At 35.4% G+C, this 25,952-nt stretch overlaps 1 protein-coding gene across 2 annotated transcripts in view; it reads left to right on the forward strand.

The window, feature by feature from the left end:
* Window positions 1-25,952, forward strand: part of LOC106867448 (uncharacterized) — an 81,716-nt gene that overhangs the window by 25,018 nt on the left and 30,746 nt on the right. For both annotated transcript variants that reach the window (XR_016242400.1, XM_014912326.3), the window contains exons 8-15: window positions 1,154-1,382; window positions 10,220-10,368; window positions 11,649-11,834; window positions 15,796-15,990; window positions 18,619-18,696; window positions 20,659-20,816; window positions 23,062-23,221; window positions 25,135-25,236. Coding sequence is in view for 1 of the 2 variants with exons in the window: in XM_014912326.3 (XP_014767812.1) it covers window positions 1,154-1,382; window positions 10,220-10,368; window positions 11,649-11,834; window positions 15,796-15,990; window positions 18,619-18,696; window positions 20,659-20,816; window positions 23,062-23,221; window positions 25,135-25,236 (1,257 nt within the window). In the remaining variant the exon portion in view is untranslated. The remainder of the gene's footprint in view (window positions 1-1,153; window positions 1,383-10,219; window positions 10,369-11,648; window positions 11,835-15,795; window positions 15,991-18,618; window positions 18,697-20,658; window positions 20,817-23,061; window positions 23,222-25,134; window positions 25,237-25,952) is intronic.

Raw genomic sequence — 25,952 nt, forward strand, 5'->3', positions numbered from 1 at the left:
TGTTTTCCTAAATATTGATTTTTAAAATATATAAAAGGCCTCAAATTTTGGGAAAGAGTATAGCCAATTATTTTAATCCCAGTACTTGAACAATACCTTAGTTTATCAGTCCTTAAAGGATAAAAGGTAAAGTTCGCCTCAGCAGGATTTGAACTCAGTATATAAAGAGCCATAACTAGATATTGTAAAGCACTTTGTCCATTGCCTCTAAATATAATACAATCACTCTAAATATAATATATATACACTATACAGTGTAATTATTTAGATTAGGAGTCTCTTTGCACCATTTTTATACATTGAGGACCTCTTTAATCTCCACCCAATTAACTATATCTTATCTCCAAGCTCTGAAATTTCTTCTATTCTTTTCTTCTGTTTTTAATGCATAACTTACCTTTCTTCAACCCTTTTAGCTATGTTCATTCATTTGTCCCACCCTACTATTAATTTTATCTAAAACCCAGTTCTTATATATTTACGTATTATCCTCAAATAACATGTCTTCCTCTCTTCAATAAAATAATAAAAAAAAACAACTTGTGCTTAATGACATTAAATAATTACTTTTTTGCAAAATCTAGCTTACAAAAATAGTATTTTGTATTGCTAGAAACTTTGTGGAAATTTGCTTCCTTCATTATTTTGTAATTGCCCATATAGAATGTATGTAAACATATCTTTTCTGGTATTGTACGGCTATAATGTCCAAAATTTTCTATCAACTTATCTTGCTGGAGTTATCCCCCTTGCTTGTTGTATGAGTGTATCATAGGGGCATAGATGAAGACTCAATATTTGTGTTCAGAAATAAACATTTGAGATACTTTGCCCCAAGCAGGAATCATGTAATAAAATAACTTTCTCCTTATTAAGATGGTTTTCAGACACATGAAATGTTGATGGAAGGTTTTAATTTAGATCAATTTAAACCAAGAAGTTTGTATCAAGTTGGGTCGGCGCTGATTGATCAGGCCTATCATCAAACTCGTTCCAATTATGACCATCCTGTCTTTTGTTATGTATCACTTATATAGGATTAAATAATCAAAAATGATAAGGTATGATATAAGTTACTATTTTTAACAGATCAAGATACTCAGTTATTTGAATGTTTCGTGTGGTGGTATCACATTGTTTGGTTTCATTATAGAACATCATCAGCACCAGTCTGCTATAGGGACTTGCTCAGGGTCAATTGGTACAATCAGTTTGATGAAATATTTGGCAATAGCACACCTGCAAATGAATATTCTGCTCAACCTTTCATTGATTTTAACAATGGTACCAGTAATGATACCACAACAGATGTTGATATTCATAATATGGAAACTCGCCTACAAATGACACTCCATGATGTGAAAAGACACATTATGGGATCGGTAAATATCTCTTTAATTATTGCTTTCTTTTTCTGTTTTTTTTTTCTTTAAATTCAATCCTATAATACAACATTCTTTTCAGATTTTTTCAGTATCCAAGAATGGTGTCCCCCATTCCTAAGAATGGGGGACACCACCATCATCATCATTTAACGTCCATTTTCCATGCTAGTGTGGGTAAGATGGTTTGACTGAGGCTGATAAATCAGAGAGCTGTATCGGGCTCCAGTCTGTTTTTGCTTTGTTTCTATGTCTGGATGCCCTTCCTAATGCCAACCACTCTACAGAATGCACTGGGTGCCTTTTTATGTGTCACCAACAAGAGTACCTTTTATATGTGACCAATATGGAGGTGCCTTTTATATGTGATCAGTATAGGGGTGCCTTTTACGTGTCACTGGCACAAGGGTGCCTTTATGGTGTTAAATAAACAATATCAAAATGATAAGCTAATGCAAATACAAATTAGGAGATTTTTTTTCACGAGAGCTTAGTATACTCATTAAGCCTAATATGGGTACTAGAGGCTAAAATTCACAAAGTATCATTCATATGAACATATTAAGATACTTCCAACATTGTTGATGTGTAATTCTCAGATTTTGTCAATGATGTTGTGAGACTGTGGCTAGATTTGAACCACCTCACTTAAATTTCCAACTATGTGCCACAGTCTACTCATATATCCCATAGAAGACATGGCCAGTCCCATTACAGAACAGAACACCTGCATAAATGTTTATTGGTCTGTCAGCATTGACTGGTGTGTGTATCAACTAACAATGGCGAACATCAAAGAGGGTTATGTAAATTTTCCCCCAATGTGCAATTAAAGGTTCTAGAAAGTTTTGCCCATGATTATATAAACTGGGAATTAGGACCCCCCACCCCATTCTAGAGTAAAAAAGTTACTTTGCTCCATGAGATGTGCTCTCACCTCCTTCTATTTGTTCTTATATAGTACTCTAAAAATACATGAATGATAAAGGTTAATTACCTTAGTGTTTTGATGTTTACACCCATCCATCTATCTATTTATCTGCTCTATCTTCTCTTATTTCTATAATAATGTAGGACATAAGCAATGTGACAAATTTAATGAGATCATTCTCTACATCTTCTATGTTGTAAGTCTTCAAGTATTAGCTACAAACGCACAAAAATGTTCTTCAGTAATATATATATATATATATATATATATATATATATATATATATATATTGAGAAAGAAGTCGTCAGAATTTGGGGAAAAAAAACTTTTTTATTTCTTCATTATTATTATTAGCACTTTTGTTTGTTTCTCAATATTCAATTTCTGTACACCACAGCTAACACTCTATACATACATACATATATATATATATATATATATATATATATATATATATATATACATACATATATATATATATATATATATATATATATATATATATATATATATATATATATATCGTCAGTAAATCATAAATCCAAAAGAGAAACACTCTAAGTTATAGAGCAGTAGAGTATTTGGATAAAGATATTAATGGCCGTCTCATAGGATTACCCAGGTTTTCAAGTCCATAAAGCACTTGGCTATACATATGTCTTGTTACAGATATATGTACACCTTTGTACATATGTAAGATATAAACAGTTAAATATAAAAGCAAGGAAACATATTTACATGGTCATTCTTGTCTGTGAGTGCAGCCTCATACCTAATTGCTTTCAACAATAAAATATTGACTCCAAAAATAGACATTGCCAAATTGTATATACTCAATCAAAGACAGCAAAAAGATTCATTTATATAATATTGGTTTCAAATTTTGGCACAAAGTCAGCAATTTCTGGTGAGTAGGATAGTCAATTATATCAACCCCAGTATTCAACTGGTGCTTATTTTATCAACCCCAAAAGGATGAAAGGTAATGTCGACCTTGGCAGAACTAGAACCCAGAATGTAAAGATGGGTGAAATACCACTAAGCATTTTGCCCAGTGTGCTAAAGATTCTGCTTGCTTAACTCATGTATAAAATATTAGAATAGGTTTGGTGTAGGACCTATATAATTCTCTAAAACAATAATGGTGACTAACTGACCAATCAGTAAAAGAGGTTGATGCAGTTTAGGTTTAAATTTTCAAAGTATTGTGTACATCATTAAGAAAGAAGGCAAAGTCACCGAAATTTCAAAACGTTGTAAAGGAGTTGCATGCAAACCAAATTAAACAGCCATAAAGACAGAGTTCTTAGTCTAGGCAGTCTTCCAGCGATAAAAGAAATGAAAGAAAGGTTTAAAGTAATATTACTGATATTGATCCTACAAAGGAAGTTAGTTTGATAAGAATGAGTAAACAAATAAAAATCTACACTAATCATACATTAATCCTACATTAACCTTATACTAATCTTACATCCATTCTACATTCATTCTGTATGGAATTGAGATAAGTTCCATGGTTGTGAGGTTAACAAGTTTACTGTGAAATGACATGGTTTCAGGTTTCATCTTGCTGTGCAGCACTTTGGACAAATATCTTCAACTACAGCCTCGAGTTAGTCAAAGCTGCATAAATAAAATTGGGTTGATGGAAACTGTGTGGAAGCCTGTCAGATAACCTGCAAAGAGGGGGAGCATCATCTAAATTGACCTTCCTCCTCTGATTAAGTGACAATAAAGGTTAACCCTTTTGCATTTAAGCTAGCCATATCTGACCAAAATATTCTCCCTGTTGTATGCTCAAACTGGCCAGATCTGGCCTCTCACACCATCCCTACAATATTATTCTAAAAATTAAAAGTTATGTCATCAAAATCTCAAAGTTACAAGATAATGCAGGATTAATTCAAAACAATGTAAATAAATAAATATTACATCAGAAGGAATAATAAGAATGCTAAAGGGTTAATAAATTACCAATAATCTGACACAACAGGAACATTAAAAACATTTACTGTAGAAATGTATGCATGTGTGTGTGTGTGTGTGTGTGTGTGCATGTGTATGTGCTTGTATGTGTGTGTGCATGTATGTGTGCATGTATGTGTGCTTGTGTATGTGTGTTTGAGTGTGTGTGTGTGTGTGTGTGCTTGTATGTGTGTGTGTGTTTGTGCATGTATGTGTGCTTGTGTGTGTGTGTGTGTGTGTGTGCTTGTATGTGTGTGTTATGTGCTTGTGTGTGTATGTGTGCTTGAGTATGTGTGTGTGTGTGCATCTGTGCGTGTGTGTGTGTGTGTGAATGTGGCGGGGGGGGGGTGTATGTGTGTCTCCATACATACTGAAAAACCTTTATAGATTTGTTGCTGGATGAAATCAGAGATATAATCAAAAAAGTTCTCAATGTCACACCACAGATATCAAATTTACTGGTAAATTCCAGGAAGAGAGAAAATCAGTGAAGGTTTAAGCTAACAGCAAATAATCCAAGAGAAGTATAGTGGATTAAATAAATGTTTAATTCCTGAGAGGAAAAGAAGAAGGTCTAATGTGTTTGAACTACAAGCCCTTCATCATGGAAATTTAAAAAAACAAAATTAGCCTCCATCAGTTTGATACTGAGTACCCATTTGTACCAGATCATTGATTTAATATGTAAGCAATCAAGCATTCCACAAACAAGTGTATCTTCAATATAATCATCAGATTAAGGCAGCAAGCTGGCTGGATCATAAGCTTACTGGGCAAAATGCTTAGCAGTGTTTCATTCATTTTTACATTCTGAGTTCAAATTCTGCTGAAGTCAACTTTACTTTTCATCCTTTCTGGTTTGATAAAATAGGTACCAGTTGAGTACTGGGGTCGATGTAATTGACTTACTCCTTCTCCCAAAGTTGCTGGCCTTGTGCCAAGGTTTGTAACCAATATACTCATTAGATAGAATCAGAGTGACAGAATGTGCGTCAAGGCTGTACCTTTGATTTACAGGTGCAATCTATCGAATGAACTTCCACCCAATTTCCATTTACCTATTTTCATTGCAAGGCTTGAGTCAGTGTAAAGCTGTAAAAGACATTTGCCAGGGACACTGTGTTGTGGAATTGGATCTGATGTTTTGTAATTGAGAAGTGAACTTCTTAACCACTAATATCAAACAATGTGCTGCTTAGTATTTTTGTTAAATCATTGTTAGAGTTTGTTAAATTGCATCATCTCTCCCTCTCTCTCTCTCTCTCTCTCTCTCTCTCTCTCTATATATATATATATATATATATATATATATATATATATATATATATGCTGGTGGCATATGAAAAGCACCAAGCACACTCTGTTAAATGGTTGGCATTAGGAAAGGCATCCAGCCATAGAAACCATACCACAACAGAAAATTGGAGTCTGGACAGCTCCTAGCTGGCCTGCTCAATGTCAAATGGTCCAACCCATACCAGCATGGAAAGTGAATGTTAAACAATGATGATGATATATATATATATATATATATATATATATATATATATATCATACACATATTGGAAACTCTACAATATGATTTGTTTTAAATATTTATGTTGCTGATACAGCATGAACATTTTGAACAAGTTCTAAACAGTTATCAAACACTGATGTGCAAATTAGCTTTTATGAGGATGTAACAATTGTTAAGAACACACTAATGAATCCAAGATCATAATGGCAACTTAAAAAAACTGTGATGTGTGTTTAAAAAAAATACTAAATTGTAGTAACTTTAACACCACTGTTGTTTCCAAGTTTTATTCCAAAGCAAGACTTTGTTTTACAAATGTTAGTATATGTTGATCTACAGAATTGCTTTGAAGTAGAGTTAACTATCCTATTTAGAAGTACAATGAGACATGTTTGAACTCATAGCAAATGTCCTGATACTTTATTGATTGTCAACCTAATTCATACTACCTACCAAGTGTTGCTTAATGTGAAGATTTCAACACCAATCACATGCACTATAACTGTTCTTTTGATCTTGCATTGTAGTGTTGCCAGCAATTGATTTCCACTGGAAGCTTTTGTAAGGAGAGTTCTAATAAAGAAAAATATTTATCAGTAGAGTCCAACTGAAAGTATAAAATTCTCAAAATGCATGACATGCACTTCTTGTGTTTGATTAAAAATATCATTGCTTTTGGTAATTTCTTTTTATATGTCATATATATTGCATAAAAATCTCAGTGTGGGAAGCTTTACAACAGCTTTGTATATGACATAAATAATTGATAACCTTAAGATAATACTTTATCCATTTGTATCAAGTTAGATAGCTCTTGTAATTATTGGTTTCTATCAAAACAAACATTGTTTATTTGGTCAAGAAATTAGATACTCTTTTCAGCTTTTTTTTTTAATAAGAATTTTTTGTTTATGTTATGTCTCCTGATATAAATCAAGTTTCTTCAGTATATAACATTTGAGAAATAGGTCTACATTGTGTCAGTGTCGTTAAAGTAGCTTTTGTTATTGCATCATTAAATTACTCTTAACAACCGACATAAATTTTCATAATGCACAAACTCATTTATGTTGAGGAAGAAGAAAGATTGTGAGTCACAAGGTAAAAGATTACTGATACAGCTTATTTGAATGAATTTATATAAGCACTGCTATTTTTCAAGAATCTCTGACCTCATTCAAATAAATAATTTCCTAAACAACTACACCAGACTTACAACATTTTAATTACAAGTTCAGCATTTTTCTTCAAAGAAGCTTAGCTAAACAGCATTTAAATTTCTATCTCAATAAATCATCTATACTATGAATTGCAGTGTTCTTGATTGCTTGATTGATTGAGTGTCGGCAGATTCACTCGAGAACGGTGCAGTGGAATCGCGTGAAATTCAGCACAGAGCGGCAGCATGGTCCGCTCATGTTCAGGAGATTTTTATTGCCCTCCAACTCCCATGGTTACCGAGATAATCGATTATTACTTTTTAAGATACGAATATTCCATACAAAGTGGGGAGGGGCGATTTTGTTGCCTTTCCCATGCGCGAAATTTTACGAAAAACCAGCACAATAAAGTTTATTTTTTTCCAAGTAATGTGGCTGGGTTTGTTTTTCGAAAATTTTAATCAGAGGCACAGAAAAAAAATAATTTCAATTTTTTGTGCATAGCTTACGCTCTTTCTAATTACTGTTTTTTTTAACTTCAGTTACAAATGTCTTCAAACGTCGACATTCAAACAGCTTTTCCATATTGAGACAAACGGACTCTGCACAATTGTATCCATCTGGGAACGCGTTTTCAATAATTGAAATTCACAATTCTAATCAGTGTACATGAACGTCCAACCTATGATTGATCTTGAACAGTTTCGATTAACATTCTGTGTCTCCAATACAACAACCGCACTACCATATAGTTTTCTTTTAAGGCGAGGTTATACCATAAATAAGGTTCCGTGACTACATGGGGCCATGGGTACACACGTGAAGTTAGTTTTACAATATCAACCCGCAAAATCCTTAGCATCGTATTGTTTTTGGGTTGTTCTTACTTTTTTTTGTTTTTGGAATTTTTAAAATTTATTTTTAGTTCTTTTTATTATTCAAAATATACATAGGAAATAGCCTTTAACCAAATCCACCACACTGCCCGAGTGAAACCGGGAAAAACAGCTAGTTTCTTTATAAAAAGAAGCTTAAAAAAAAGACAATATTAAAAAGAGTGAAGTCATTACCATTCAGCTGTTTTATATCCACAATTGGATAAAGCTTCAGCATATCACCATCAGTTCATCTATGCTGGTTATAGAACAAACTGCCCATTCTGGCCAACTGCAGGTTATATGGGGGTATTTTCATAGGTGGGTAGTTAGGGTTGAATTCGAATTCAGAGCACAAGGAATTGGGCAGATGCCATAAAGCATCTTGTCTGAAGCTCTGACAATTTTGCAAATACATCAAAGTCTTTTGAGTAGCTTTAGTAGAATAAAAACTGAATGAAGCCCTCATAAATGTGTGTGTGTGTGTGTGTGTGTGTGTGTGCGTGTGTGTGTGTGTGTGTGTGTGTGTGTAAGAGTGGGCATGGTTATGTGATAAGAAGTTTACTTCCCAACCACATGGTTCCAGGTTCAGTCCCACTGTGTGGCACCTTGGGCAAGTGCCTTCTGCTACTTCCACTATAGCCTCAGACTGACTAAAACCTTGTAAGTGGATTTGGTAGACAGAAACTGAAAGAAGCCCATTGTATATGTGTGTGTGGGGTGTATGTGTGTTTATGTTTGTATCTCCTTGTCTTGATATTGTGTGTGGTTGTAGATGAATGTCATTCATTTTTAATATTCTGTGGAAACATGTCTCACTTTGAGAAAATATTACCTTGCTTGGAAACAACTAAGAGTTGGCAACAGGAAGGGCATCCTATCATAAAAAAATCTGCCTCAATAATCTCTATCCAATCCCTACAAGCATGGACATCATCATCATCATCACAATGATAGTACTTAATCAAACTCAAAAGGATGAAAAAACAAATTTCACCTGTACGGGATTTAAAATCAGTGCAGGAAAGAATTCTGCAAGGCACTGTAACCAACACCCTAATAAGCCTACCAGTTCATCACTTACCTGAGTAAACTCCCATTGACAATGAATATCTGCTCTATTATGACTGGAATGTGCCAAGTACTACAGCTCAAACTCAAGTCCTTGAAATAACTGCAAAATAAACCCATGATCCTTATATCTGTCATCAGCATTCTCCTTTTATTATCCATTTTTCCATATTTGTGTGTGGGACAGGGAATTCATTGAGGGAGATTTTCTATGGCTAGATGCTCTTCCTGTTGCTAACCCTCACCTGTTTTCAAGCAAGGTAATACTTCCTTGTGGGTGGATATATTTTCACTGATGACTGAAAACAATCCAAACCACTTGTATGATGGTGGTGTCCATTTACAACTATTGCCCTCTATCAATTCAAGGAGACACCCACTCACCCACATACATATGCAGACACACACACACACACACACACACACACACACACATAAACTTCTTTCAGTTTCTATCCACCAAATCTATCTACTGTGTCTATTGATTTGAATGGTCAGTTCTTTGTTGATGTCATTAATATTTGACAACATCCTGCTTCTGTTAGGTGAATACAGTGATTCAGGTTCAATTTCTATGCAGTGAATTGGTGTTTGAGAAATGTTCCTGCAATATATATTTCTTCACAATTTTAGCATTCTTTCCAAAAATCAGATTTCTGCTTTTACAGGCCATATCTGCATTTAGAAATATTCTTTCCTCATTTTTCTGATGGTATGCTGACCAGTATGTACGAATTGATATTTCCACAACAAATGTCCATATTATCATTGTTTGTTTAAGACAAATTTTGCTTCTTTCTACAATTGCTTCAAGTTTTCCAGTTATCTTTTACTTTGAACAGATATACAAACAGTAATTAAATCTTTTCATTCATTCCTTTGCCTGAAGATACACAAGTTTGATTTGGTGATGATAAAGATATTTTGATGGCATGGATTGTGTGTCACTATAAAAGGTATCATATTATGGACTTGTGTTCCTCTTTCTTTGGTTGTTCTGTAGCTACTTGCTTGTGTTGGGACCATGAAAAAATGTCCTGAATAAATGGCTGGGGTTAGGAAGGGCACCAAGCCATAAAAACCATGCCAAAAAGGAAATAATGAAACATGATGTGGTCCTCTAACCTGTTGAATCCTGTCCAACCATCCTAAACATGTCAACATGGAAAGCAAACATAGAATGGTAATGATGATGATCGGAACATTTTTTCCTGAAATTGTTATGCTATGTAAGACTCATTGTCCTTCAGAATATAGTCTTTTTTTTTTATTTCAACAATCACTGAAACTGCTACAATGTTAATTTATTTTGACAGCACAGAGGAATGAAAGCATTTAAGCAGTTCTTGACACACACTGCTGGTATACACTTATATAATTTCTGGCTTGATTGTGAAGAATTTAAGGACACAATGGAAGAGTACATTGACAGTGTGAACATTCAAAAAAGAAACCAGCTGTTCAGGTTTGTGAGAATGGAGTAATAACATTTCTTTTTAAATAATTATAATTAATTTGTGTGTGTGTGTGTATGTGTGTGTGTGTGTGTGTGTGTGTGTGTGTGTATGTTTGTTTCAGTCATTTAGCTTAAGGCCATGCTGGGGCATGGCCTTAATGTGTTTAGTTGACCAATCTAACCCCAATACTTGGTTATTAAGTCTGATACTTATTCTTCAATCAGTCTCTTTTACTAAACTGCTAACTTATGGGGGGGACATAAACAAGCCAGCACCAGTTTTCCAGCAGTGGGACTGGAGACAAACACAGTGGGACTGGAGACAAACACAGTGGGACTGGAGACAAACACAGTGGGACTGGAGACAAACACTACAGCAACATCATCCTTAACAATACACTCTATGTCACTCAACTTGATCAAGCGTAAAAGAACAAATACACACAGAAACAGCTGCAATATGAATAGCCTCACTTGATTGAAACACAGTGCTGGGGCACACGTCACCAACAATAAATGTACCGTTGAATTCTTTGCTAGCTTCCACTATGGTCACTACCTGAGCTGATGGCAATGTAGAAACAGACTGTGCAGTTGAGAGAATACAATATGTCTAGACTGTCACATTGCACTCTATGCAAATTCATTATGCATGTTAAAATGTGCAGTATGGTTTTTCAGATAGGTGGAAGCAAAATGTAAATGGGAAGATTATTTGGTCAATGTCTTACATTCCATCTAGGTTCTAAGTTATCTTTTCGAGTCATGTTGACTCATAAGGGTCGGTGTCCTGGTTTCATGGTGTATAAGTTCCCCACCTGGATGGGATGCTAGTCCATCACAGGATTACTCATTTTTGCCAGCTGAGTGGACTGGAGCAATATGAAATGAAGTGTTTTGCTCAAGAACACAATGTGTTGTCCAGTACAGGAATCAAAACCACAATCTTACAATCAAAATTCCAACACCTTAACCACTAAGCCACATGGCTCTACTCTATATTCCATGGGATTGCTCAAATAGGTCTTAGCTACTATTACTATTTCGACTACTACTACTACTACTACTACTACTACACAACAACAAAAACAACAACAACAACAGCAACAACAACAGGTAGTCAGGTAAAAAATAGGTTAGTGAATAGAAAATAAAACTTATATATACTTAAAAAATATGCCTGAAACTATTTAAAATGTTTTCTTTTTCTTTCTTTTGTTACCTTTGAATAATTTTTCTGTTTTTTTTTTTTTTTTTTTTTTTTTTCCATTTATGAAACAACACTCCAGAGATATTCAAGATAAATACAAGATGAGTCTGACAAAAGAAGCTAAGGACCAAATTCAAAAGTCTGTAAATAATGTGAGTCTGAGTCATACAATTTTTGTCCAGACTCAATATGATGTCTTGCGAAGACTTCGAACATATTGGATCCCTCGTTACTTTTTACATCTTGAAAGGAACAGTAAATTACTGTAAGAATCAATTTTTGATTTTCATTGTTAATTTTTGTTTCCATAGCTTTCAGTTGTTTTCAATTTGAAATTAAATTTATTCGACTCCTTCATCATCATCATCATCATCATCATCATCATCTGCCCAAGTTATAGTAGAAGACACTTTCCACACAGTGGGAGTGAACTTGAAACCATGTGGTTGGGAAGCAAGCTTCTTACCACACAATATATATATATATATCATCATCATCATCATTATTATTTAATGTCCGTTGTTTATGTATATAATGATGAACTTCTTTAAGTTTCCCTCTGCCAAATCCACTCACAACGTTTTAGTCTACCCAAGGCTATAGCAGAAAACAATTGCCTAAGATACTTCACAGTGGGACTGAATCAAGAAGCATCATCATCATCATCATCATCGTTTAACGTCCGCTTTCCATGCTAGCATGGGTTGGACGATTTGACTGAGGACTGGTGAAACCGGATGGCAACACCAGGCTCCAGTCTGATTTGGCAGAGTTTCTACAGCTGGATGCCCTTCCTAACGCCAACCACTCAGAGAGTGTAGTGGGTGCTTTTACGTGTCACCCGCACGAAAACGGCCACGCTCGAAATGGTGTCTTTTATGTGCCACCCGCACAAGCCAGTCCAGGGGCACTGGCAACGATCTCGCTCGAAAATCCTACAGGAGCCAGTCAGGCGGTACTGGCAACGGCCACGCTCAAAATGGTGCATCTCATGTGCCACCCGCACAAGAACCAGTCCAGGGGCACTGGCAACGATCTTACTTGGCTTGCCGGGTCTTCTCACGCACAGCCCATTTCCAAAGGTCTCGGTCCGTAGTCATCGCCTCGGTGAGGCCCAATGTACGAAGGTCTTGCCTCACCACCTCAGCCCAGGTCTTCCTGGGCCTACCTCTTCCACGGGTTCCCTCAACTGTTAGGGTGTGGCACTTTTTCACGCAGCTATCCTCCTCCATTCTCACCACATGTCCATACCAGCGCAATCGTCTCTCTTGCACGCCACAACTGATGCTTCTAATGTTCAGCTTTTCTCTCAAGATACTTACACTCTGACGGGTATTCACATTGACATTACACATCCAACGGAGCATACTGGCTTCATTCCTTGCGAGCTTACGTATGTCCTCAGCAGTTACAGCCCATGTTTCACTGCCATGTAGCATGGTTGTTCGTACGCATGCGTCATACAGTCTGCCTTTTACTCTGAGTGAGAGTCCCTTTGTCGCCAGCAGGGGTAAGAGCTCTCTAAACTTTGCCCAGGCTATTCTTATTCTAGCAGCTACACTTTCAGCGCACCCACCCCCACTACTAACTTGGTCGCCCAGATAGCGGAAGCTATCGACTACCTCTAGTTTTTCACCCTGGAATGAGATAGAAGTTGTTTCCTGTTTGTTTGCAGTCTGGAAAGCAGTGGTGGTCTTCTTCAGTAGAAATTATCTAAAGAAGTTCATAAATTTGAATAAGTTTGTGTGTTGTGCCATGAAGAGAATCCTGTTTGAAGCTAACTCCTCAATCTGCCTTGCACAGGTGATGGACTTCATTTAAAACATCATAAATATCTTCTTTCCAAAGCATACTCTTTTACTCTTTTACTTGTTTCAGTCATTTGACTGTGGCCATGCTGGAGCACCGCCTTTAGTCGAGTAAATCGACCCCAGGACTTATTCTTTGGATGCCTAGTACTTATTCTATTGGTCTCTTTTGCCGAACCGCTAAGTTACGGGGGACGTAAACACACCACCATTGGTTGTCAAGCAATGTTGGGGGGACAAACACAGACACACAAACATATACACACACATACATACATATATATATATATATATATATATATATATATACTATATATATATATACTATATATATATATATATATATATATATATACACATATATACGACAGGCTTCTTTCAGTTTCCGTCTACCAAATCCACTCACAAGGCTTTGGTCAGCCCAAGGCTATATTAGAAGACACTTGCCCAAGGTGCCACGCAGTGGGAATGAACTCGGAACCATGTGGTTGGTAAGCAAGCTACTTACCACACAGCCACTCCTGTGCCTATATAAACTTATTCAAACTTTAAAATTATATCATTATGTGCTGACAGCTGCACTACATTACTGTAAAATGAAGTAAATGAAGTTGTGTAGAGAACAATATCTACCCAAAGAAAGTTAACTAATTTCTAATATTTTCTTAATCTCAAGCATTTAGCCCTACAGAACTTATTTCTGATGTTGGAAATCCTCAAAATAATCAAACCCACCATTTTATATATAGTAAAGTTGAATATGAAGGAAGATATTAAGATTTACTTCCTGAACTCTAAATAAGAAATTTTTAATAAGCGATGCTTTCGTGAAAGAAACTATTCTATTCATCATTATCATCTTATTTAATGTCCACTTTTCCAAGCTTGCATGAGTTGGACAAAGTTAATTTGAGTCAAATTTTCTACAGCCTGATGCCCTTCCTGTATCCAGCCCTCATTTGCACAAGACAATATTTTCCCATGGCCAGACATGTTCTTGCAGAATATTGGAAATGACCGACACTGCTAGTATGACAGTGACACTCATTTACAACTACCATGCAATGTCAAGACAAGGAAAACACAAGCACAAACACACATGCATATATATATATATATATATATATATATATATATATATATATATATGACAGGCTTCTTTCAATTTTCATCTACCAAATCCCCTCAGAAGTTTTTGGTTGGCCACAGGCTATAGATGAAGAGACATTCCCAAGGTGCCACATGGTAGGACTGAACCCAGAACCATATAGTTGAGAAATAAACTTCTTACCACACAACCATACAAACTATACAATCATAGTTTATGTATAGTTTAACTATAAATAAATCTTGCAGTCAAAAACAACTTCTTTGCTTGTTACTTCCTGTCTGCCATTTAAGCACAATGTTATGTTATATATTATATAACATTGTGGTTTTTTTCTTATGTCCATTTTTTTCTTTCCTTTCTCCTTTCTGACTTGATGACAGACAGCTCTCTGATATATCGATCATTTTCCTCCTTTTCCTTCATATTGAAATTACATTAATTTTATACACTTGTTTACACTTTCTGTTTTTTGTTCTCCATTTTCCCTCATGTTTTATCTGGATATAAATTACTCAGAAATATAATATATTCATTTCATTATAAACAAAATCTTTTTCTCTTTTACTTCAGCCAAGAAGCAAGGGATAACTTTATACATTGTTTTTTCAGTGTCTATATTATATTTATCTTGTGTAATTAAGACACTCCTCACATACTTAGTTGATCTGTCTGCTACCGGATAATTAAGTTTAATTACTTAAGTTATCAGGAACAGAGATATCCATCAATGGATCAGAGATTAATAGAATCAAGTTCCTCATTTAGTTGTTAGCACCAGGGGGAGTTCAATTTAGCACTTCAAGAACATTATTGCTGTTGCCAACAATAATAAATGATCCCAAACTTATGGTAGAATATGTATTTTCAGTTTTTATCATATATAATATACATACATATACACACATACACACATTATTGAGTGAGAGAGCAGTGCATGCCATCAGTCCTGGCTACATTGATGAATAAAGATGAGATGGTCATGGCTGGAATGTCTCTGAAAATAAATTTTCCCTCTCAATGCTGTCACTGGGCTAAACAGCAACAATTTCCATATTCTTATAGCTCCTATCATTAACTAAATGAACTATATCCTTCAAAATAATAGGGGATTTTTTGTTAATAGTGACAGAATAGGAACAACAGACCCACCACCCGACAGGCCAGCATGCTGTGAAATGGTACCAAACTAAAAAAGAAACTGCTGAGAATTCTTGTAGATGACAAGTATTCCTTGTTTAAATCAAAGGCAATGTTACCTCACCAAAATCATTTCAAGTTTATTTGTCTATTTATTTATTTCATTTCAGAAATTCCAGTTTACCTCAAAGTCACTACAATGAACCAGAGTGGTTAACGAAAGACGAACAGTATGGCCTTCTTCCATTTCCTTCAGTGTCTGCAGAACAATTCCAAAAACATAGTGAACTTCAGGGCAATCATAATCCTGTTCAGTCATCTGAAATTTCCAAGGAAGCTAAGTGTAACCTGTCAGCCAATTTGAGGTATTCTTATTCTTTTTGCATTCAAAGAATGAAGAGTAGTAGAAACAGTAGAAGAGTCAATTAAATACATTTCATTCATCCTACTTTTCATATGCAAATTAAGTATATACTTTCATATGCCCATTAAGTATATAATTGTATGGCCATTAAGTATATAATTTTTATTCAAAGCTTTTACAGATTTACTGGAGATTTTACAAGTACTTTTCATTACCATACAATAACTCTCCTCAAGCATGGCCATGTGGTAAGAAGTTTGCTTCCCAACCACATTGTTGCAGGTTCAGTCCCACTGTATGGCATTATAGGCAAGTGTCTTCTACTATAGCCCCAGGCCAACTAAAGCCTTATGAGTGGATTTGGTAAATGGAAATGGTAAGATAAGACCATTGTGTATGTATATATATATATATATATATATATATATAAATACAGACACACGCATGCATAACATATATGAAGATATATATATATATATATATATATATACACACACTCATACATATATATATACATATATATACACACTCATATGCATGCATAACATAAGTATGTATGTATATATATATATATATATATATATATATATATATATATATACTATATAGATATATAGGTGTGTGTGTTAATAACACTTGTAAGGAGGTGCTTTATCCATTCACCAAAGTGAATGGAGCCATAGCTTGGAGGAACTGATGTAGTCAGACAGTATCCAACGTTCATCAGGTGTTTCAGCCCTGAACTGTAACATCCTCTTATTGGTGGGTCAGCAGAGGTGGCCAAGTCACTGCTCCTCATCTCCTCCTGCTGCCCAGCTTAACTCTTCTCTTACTCCAAAGCCAAGAAGAGGATCTTTCAGCTGTCTCTCCCATCCTGCGCACAGCCACCCTTCTCTCCATCCCTCTCATTCCAATTGTTGTAAATATTCTCCTTGTCAACTGACCAGGGAATCCCTTACAGCCAACCTCGACTGGGAAAAGCCATACCTGCCATCCCTTCTTGCAATCCTACAGAAGGCTCTCATATCTGGCACACTTACTTTCATGGGCCTCCATTCATTTATAGAATAAATATTATTCTAAGATTTTAATGAGTTGACAGTCACTGTGAATTGTTGTCAGACTGTCTGACAAAGCTAACAACCAATGAAACTTCAAAGTTACTGTCAACCTTTTCTTTTTTAAAATAAATATCATGCAAATCATCATCATCATCATCATCATCATCGTTTAACGTCCGCTTTCCATGCTAGCATGGGTTGGACGATTTGACTGAGGACTGGTGAAACCGGATGGCAACACCTGGCTCCAGTCTAATTTGGCAGAGTTTCTACAGCTGGATGCCCTTCCTAACGCCAACCACTCCGAGAGTGTAGTGGGTGCTTTTACGTGCCACAGGCACGAAGGCCAGTCAGGCGGTACTGGCAACGGCCACGCTCAAAATGGTGTATTTTATGTGCCACCCACACAAGGGCCAGTCCAGGGGCACTGGCAACGATCTCACTCGAAAGTCCTTACACATGCCGCGGGCACAAGTGCCAGAAAGGCGACACTGGGCACAGGTGCCATCATGATTTTGTTTTCCCTTGCCCCAACAGGTCTTCGCAAGCTGAGTTTCGTGTCCACTGAAGGAGACAAATCAATTTACAAATGTCAGGTGTTTCTTTAATGTCTTGAAGAATTCTGATTTGACCATATTTTGATAAATTTTTGTCCTTCATACAAAATATACAATGTGCTTTCAGTATTAACCAAAATTTCAACTATAAGCGTATAGGCGTAGGAGTGGCTGTGTGGTAAGTAGCTTGCTTACCAACCACATGGTCCCGGGTTCAGTCCCACTGCGTGGCATCTTGGGCAAGTGTCTTCTACTATAGCCTCGGGCCGGCCAAAGCCTTGTGAGTGGATTTGGTAGACGGAAACTGAAAGAAGCCCGTCGTATATGTGTATATATATATATATATATATATATATATATATAGATATATATATATGTGTGTGTGTGTGTGTGTATATGTCTGTATGTGTGTCCCCCCAACATCGCTTGACAACCGATGCTGGTGTGTTTATGTCCCCGTAACTTAGCGGTTTGGCAAAAGAGATCGATAGAATAAGTACTAGGCTTCTAAAGAATAAGTCCTGGGGTCGATTTGCTCGACTAAAGGCGGTGCTCCAGCATGGCCACAGTCAAAAGACTGAAACAAGTAAAAGAGTAAAAGAGTATAAATTAAATATTCATAATAAAGAACTTGTAACCATGTTAAGAAATTAGACTATTGAAATATTAAGAAGTATGAAAGCATTATAACAAGTTTTTATTCTGTTTGCCTGATAAAACATCTTATACACATCATAATCACAATGGCTATTTATCAGTTTTATATCTATATTTTTCTTTCTTTTAATCATTAGAACTTCTTTTAATCATTATTCATAACCTATGGAAACAAGGAAACTACTAGTTAAAGCTTTCTGTTTTAACCTTGATTGTTGTTGTTTTGTTTTGTTCTGTTTTCCATGTATTTCTTAAATAATAGTAACCATAGCAATCCTGAGAGGAATTGCAAGATTATGCCACTTTCAACATATTTTATTTTCTGATATTTTAAGTATATTTCTTATATTTTAGAGACAGCAACAATGCTTTTCTAGTTGCTTTGACCAATGATAAAAGATATGGTGGACCATTTGAGTTCTCTCTAAAACTGTGAGTATTTCTGATAGATTGACAACTAAAATGCTGCTCAATAAAGACTAGCAATAGATTAATCTACAACTGAATGTGCATTGTGATAAAGACGAGTTAGAGATAGATTAACTACTGAACAGCTACTATTAAACAGCTACTTTATGTTATAAGCTTTATTAAAAATAACCTTAACAACTAGAATATGTCTAAGCCGTAATTACCTTAATTGCAATTTTCCCATCAATAGTTTTACACTTTATAGCTTTTCCACACATAGAACTTGTCATAAAACCACGGATCTTATTTTATAAATCTCATTGTAAGATAATCATTTCCTTACGACTACTTTTACTAAATTATGATAACGACAAACAGCTTTAGATTAAGCTTCTTTAAAGATTCCTTTTATATGATAATTTGTAAATCTTCATCAATTTTCTTCTCTCCAGGATTACATCTACAATCAACAAATGACACATTCTCATTCAATAGATGTTGTCTATTTCCATTACACATCCACTGTACAATAATATATAAATGTGATGCTAAACTAATCTATACTCTATCTATAATTAATCTTTCTTAAAGTCAATTTTATTAGTTAAGTCAGAAGTGAAAGAGCAGCACCTTTGGTCCTTTTCGAGGGTGAAAAGAATGAGCTGGTGAAAGCAATGGAGACATTTACTCTAGGGTCAAAGATCTTTGCTTAGTACTTGTAATGGAGTTGGACTCCATTGAAAACCTAAAGGTCTGGTGGTGACCTTAAACAGTGAAGTTTTATAGAATTCATCCAGTTTAACACCACCTCTTGGCCTTTCAGTCTGTATCCAAGAAGAGGAATGGCCTTCTGACTAGCTTTCGCACTGTTTTTATCCACTAGATTTTACTTACAAAGCTTTAATCTGCCCAAAGCTGTAGTAGAAAACACTTGCCCTCAACCATGTTGTTATGAAGTGAGCTACTTAACCACAACTGTGCTTGCACTACCATTATGGATCCAACAAATTATAATTTAGAAAATCTCTATAAGAGATGAAAGTAGTTACTACACTGAGAAGTAATGTTTGTTGCCACTTCAACATGGCTGTTCCATACAAACTGATATTACTACCATTTTTTAACTCCAAGAGGATACCTCCTCTAGCTGATTATCGATGCACTCTGCGCCTGCTATATATTGTGAGCTGGAGTGAACTACTGCTATCTCTAGCACTAAGGATGGGCAAAAATAGCCTGAAACCAAACAGTCTGCTGATGTCAAGTTGTTAGAAGATGGTAGGGGTTCACTCCTCTGCTTGCAATAGTTATTGGGTACAAATTGCATCAATAACCAGCTAGAGGAGGCATCCTCTTGAGGTTAAAAAACGTCAGTTTGTACAGAACAGCCATGTTGAAGTGGTGACAAGAATTATAATTTGTTTCTTTGTTATCCCTGTACGTTCTCCTCTTCTTAGACTTCCCAATATTCCAATTTGATACTGCATCAAACTTTTGACATATACTTTGTGTAATCTATATTTTGATCTGTGAGAGAAACTTTCTGTTGATAATAAAGATAACACACACTCACACACACACACACACACCACCACCACCGCTACTTCACACACACCAGGTATTATTATGTTATCACTAGTTACAATTATAATACTGATTAGATCAGTAAAGTAAAGAAACCATGTTTACTACAGCCAATGAAATATCAGATCAGACTATTGATTCCTGGTCGGTTATCTAAAATTCTGCTATACCAATTCTGCTGCTTTTATTTACATACTGAACATGGCAACTACACAGAGCTATTCAATAAAATGTTGATACTTGGCTCTAATAATCTTGGTTAGGATTGCTTTCATGGATAGGAATTAAAATCCTTTAAGTACATTAAGTACTTTTATTTTGTAGTCTCTAATAAAATCTAATAATCCACAGTTAATTATTTCTTTCAATTGGTTTCTTCTTTTATCTTTTTCTAATTAGGAAAAATGACAAAGATTCTTTGAAAAGTCTGTATTTCTGGCAAGCTGTTACCCAATATGGCTGCAAAATGAATGAATCTGTTGATCGCCATCTTTGTCTTGAACATGCTTGGGACATCTACCACAATTTTATTGCAGATGCAAACAGTAATGGCTTTGGTATGAAATACATTATCATCTAATCCCTACAGAGCAAAGTGGAGTTGGAAATACACTTCTCATATTACTACAATCAAGATATATTTACTTTTAGATTACAACCAGAAAATTGATGAAGCAACGTGGGAGACTCTACACAGAGATCCCAATCTGCTAGAAATAACAACTGTGTCTTTCTTAAATCACATCCTAGTCTTAAAAAGAAACTTTTTAGTTTTCATTTGCTGGGTATGGAGAAAAGTACAATCTAGGATGGCTTTTGCAGGCTCTCCTGGATCAATGAGACTAATACCAGTTATGTTCCACTTGAACCTTTATATGTCAACACCCATGTCTGAATAAATGATGAGATGCCTTAGGTCATAAGCCTGAGCAATAAGGATTGGCCTAGGGCTAAACCACAATAACTAGGAGAGTGTCTAGTTGAGCGTGTTGATTGATACTGATAATTTCTGTCAACTGGAATACCATATTTCAGACCAAATACCTCTTTCTCTTTTCTTTTCTCTCTCTGTACCTGTCTCTGTGCGTAGGTCTCTCTTACTCTCTCACACACACTCTCTCTCTCTTTCTCTCTCTCTCTCTCTCTCTCTCTGTATGTATATATACACACACACACACACACATACATATATGTACCCATAGATATGTACATACATACACACACACACATATATATAGGAGTGGCTGTGTGGTAAGTAACTTGCTTGCCAACCACATGGTTCCAGGTTCAGTTCCACTGTATGGCACCTTGGACAAGTGTCTTCTACTATAACTTCAGGCTGACCAAAGCCTTGTGAGTGGAGTTAGTAGAAACTGAAAGAAGCCCGTCAGATATATACATATATATATATATATATATATATATATATATATATATATATATATATATAAATATATATATATATATATATATATATATATATATATATATATATATATATATGTATATATATATATATATATATATACATACACACACACACACACACATATATATATACATGTGTGTGTGTGTGTGTGTGTGTGTCTGTGTGTGTGTCTGTGTGTGTCTGTGTGTGTGTCTGTGTTAGTCCTCCAACATCACTTGACTACCGATGCTGGTGCATTTATGTCCCCATAACTTAGTGGTTCAGCAAAAGTGACCGATAGAATAAGTACTAGGCTTACAAAGAATAAGTCCTGGGTCAATTTGCTCGACTAAAGGCGGTGCTCCAGCATGGCCACAGTCAAATGACTGAAACAAGTAAAAGAATAAAAGAATATATATATATATATACATGGTGACTGTTGGTGCTGCCATCTATGGTTGCTTATCTAGTTGCTATTTCAGTTGCATACATTGAGTTTTTCTACAGTCTGGCAAGCTTCCACAATATCAGTGAATGTTTTATTCAATGTTTTTCTATATCAAGAACAAATTTCATTTAAGCAGGTTACAATTCAGTGTGTGACATTAATAAGCCTCAAGAAAGGCAAAAAATGTTTATGGTTCTCAGGAGTCAGTGCAATGACAATGTTTGTCTTGCACTGACATATACATAGTATTTTTAACACAAATCTATGTAGAGATTTATGTCAGGTAATTCCATAAAAGCATGCCCTGTATTGATGTATATACATTTAGTATGAAACACAAATAGCAATTTTAATTTAATGCTGTTTCAATTGATTACACAATGTTATCAACCTTACATTCTTTAAAGTTTCCAAATTTTACAAAATAAAAAAGTGGTGTGCAACTGCTAAACTATTTTAGTAGTGGCAGAGGGGGTGGTGATATTTAAATTTGGATTTGGAATTTTCATTAAATTTGATCATGAACATTTGAATTTGAATTTGAATTTTCTAAAAATGCTTTCATTCAGAATTTTCTTCTTACTTTCAATTTATGTATTCTTTTTAATAATTTTTATCAATTTCTAAATTTCAATTCTCTTCCTTCCACTGCCTTCCAAACAAACAGAAAAATTCTAAATAAGAAAAAAAGTCTATTTAACCCTTTAGCATTTAATCCAGCCATATCCAGCCCAAATATTCTACCTATTTTATGTTCAAACTGGCTAGATCTGGCATCTCACTCCTACCCTACAATGTCATTCTAAAAATGATGAATGACATTTTTGAAATCTCAAAAGTATGATTAATTCAAAACAATGTGAATAAATCAACATTACATTTGACAGAGTAATCTAAATGCTAAAGGGTTAAATAAATTGATGTTTATTTCTGATTTCTGTTTCAGACTTATGCAAAGAAGAAAAAGAAATTATTTTCAATGTACTGCAGAATACTCAGGGCTATGTACCAGCTGAGATTTTTAACCCTGTTAAAGAACATGTGGTGCGAAAACTAGAAACTGTTTGGATAGAACATTTACAGGATGATCTGAAGAGTTATTTTAAGTGAGACATTTTCTTAATTCATATAATTTATGGCTGTATATGTCACTTTGTGATCAAACTGCATACAAAGAAATATATTCAGGATGTACACACATACATGCACAAGCATGCACACACACACACAGACACACACACACATGCATGCATGCACACACACATACACACACACACGCACACACACAAACACAGACTCACACACACACACACACACACACACACACACACACACACGCATGCACATACACACACACACAAAACAGAATTCAAGGAAATTGGTGGTAATTTGTATCAGTAAGACTTGTATTATTTGGAAAAACTGATGGAAAAAATAAGGTAATATTGCTATGGAGGATGAAGTTCCCAACATTTTAGATGGAGTTTCCAATGTTTTGGACAAAGTCCTTCTTCCGAATTGAGACCACACTTCCAAAACACCCATATGTATCACAAGCTTTTAAATATCCATAAAATTAGAGCTAGCTACTCTTGTCTAGATAACATCATTTCCAGCATCACATGCAATAACAAGATCATAGATCTTCACAGATTCCATCCCATTACCCAATCTGCTTTTTTAAAAAATCCCACAAACTGTCCATTGAGGGGATCTTAACTCTCAAGGGCTATAAACTATAGATTTACCCCCACACCATCCAATGGTATTTCAAGAAATTATATGAGTCTAACAGCCAATAACTTCAAAGAAAGATTTAAACAGCACATGCACTCCTCGAGATTCATAGACAGAAAAATCTTCACTTTTCTATCTCACATCATCTACTAACTCTGATACCAAGGAAATGATTTCTTCCAGCTCACCAAAAGATCATAATTTTGAAATCTACCTCTACATCAACTTACATATCCTACAACATGCTGTAGCTTCCGTCACTAGAAAGGTTGAACCTACCATTTTTGTTGCCAACAAACAAATGCTTTGAAAATTAACTTCAAACTAGTGGCTGCTAATAACTCAGGATGACCACCTTAAACCTATTTGGCTCATGCAAACGCAGGATAGACAATTTCTGGTTGCCCATCATGATTGCACTCCTCTGATGGATGCTGCAGGATGATGTAGGATATGCAGGTTGACATATAGGTAGATTTCACAAGTATGGTCTCTTGGTGAGCTGGGAGAAGTCAATTCCTTGATTTCAGAGTTACAACAGTACAGATGGATTGGCAAATTCGTAGTCTCTCTGAAAGTAATCGAATGCTAACAGCAGTGGACATTTGCAAGCAATTATCTGATGAAACTGATGTCACTCACTCTCTTCTTTTTCTTCTTCTCTCTCTCCCTCCCTCTTTCTCTTTCTCCCCTCTCCCTCTCTCTCCCTTCCTCTTTCTCTCTCTCTTCTCTAACTTTCTCTTTCTCACTCTCTCCCCTTCTCTTTCTCTGTCAAAGGTAGATCTTTATGATGCTTGTGTATCTCATTCAACATTGAAAGATGTGTATTAGTCGGAAAGATTCCTTTCTCTGTCACCTGGTTTATCACCACTGCCTGGCACCTTGAATGCCATAAGCAGCATCCACCACACTGTAGCAAGCTTCCAGACCCCATTCTATGACTTTTAAATGAGAATAGTTAGAGGTCTCCTTTGGTCAGTTTGTGTCACAGGCTGAAATCGATAGGCAGCAACAAAACAAATTATTTTGTTTACTGTTCCATGTGACAGAACATACAGCCTAGATGTGAAAGTTGACATATCAGTGACACCAAATGGATATGTATACCTATTGATGCAAGCATTTGGGAAAAATTTCTCCACCTTTCTTTCCCACCAGTCTTGGAAGCCCCAGAAAGGGCTATGGGCAATGCCTTTTCTTCTAACTAAAACATTGCAAAAACATTTTTTAATTATTGTATCAAAAATCCAGTTATAAACATGAATATTTGTTTTCTGTTTAGGTGCCATATTCGATCTCAGCTTCCTGAAAAAGACAACACAATTCAAGTTTCACTCATAGATGGTAAACTTGTCATCAAGCATCCAAAATCTAGAAATGAAACGTGAGTACTAAGAATAGAAAATTAAAGTATTTTCATAGGCACACGCATTGCTGTATGGTAAGAAGCTTGCTTCCCAACCACATGGTTCTGGGTTCAGTCCCACTGTGTGACGCCTTGGGCCAACCAAAGCCTTGTGAGTGGATTTGGTAGATAGAAACTGAAAGACACCCATTGTATATATATATATATATATATATATATATATATATATATATATATACATATATATATATATATTTATATATATATATATATATATATATATATATAAATATATATATATAATACATGACAAAACACACCTTCACTCACTCTGTGTGTGTCTTTCTCTCTCTCTCCACTCACAAAAAGGAAACACATTACTTACTTGGTTAGAGTTTCAGTGCCAAAAATTGCAAAAGGCAAGTGGATTTCTTTTTCATATCTATTCTGCCATCTGGGATTAATATATCCAGTGATTTTAAGCAGTATGAAAAAAATATTTTGCTTTAATATTATACTTTTACTTGTTTCACACACACACACACACACACACACACACACACACACACACACACTAACGTTTTTTAGCTGAATTTTGTCTCATTCTTTATCTCTCCTGCCCAGATTTCGTTACCACTAACTTCTATAACTTCAGCATTTTCCCTTATTCTTTTCAAACTTGTCTGAATTTTCAATCTAATGTAATGAACGCTCTCGAAAACGTATTTCTGCAA

This window comes from Octopus bimaculoides, chromosome 6 (assembly GCF_046866305.1).
Source record: "Octopus bimaculoides isolate indiv1 chromosome 6, ASM4686630v1, whole genome shotgun sequence".
In the NCBI taxonomy this organism is placed as follows: Eukaryota; Metazoa; Mollusca; class Cephalopoda; order Octopoda; family Octopodidae; genus Octopus; species Octopus bimaculoides.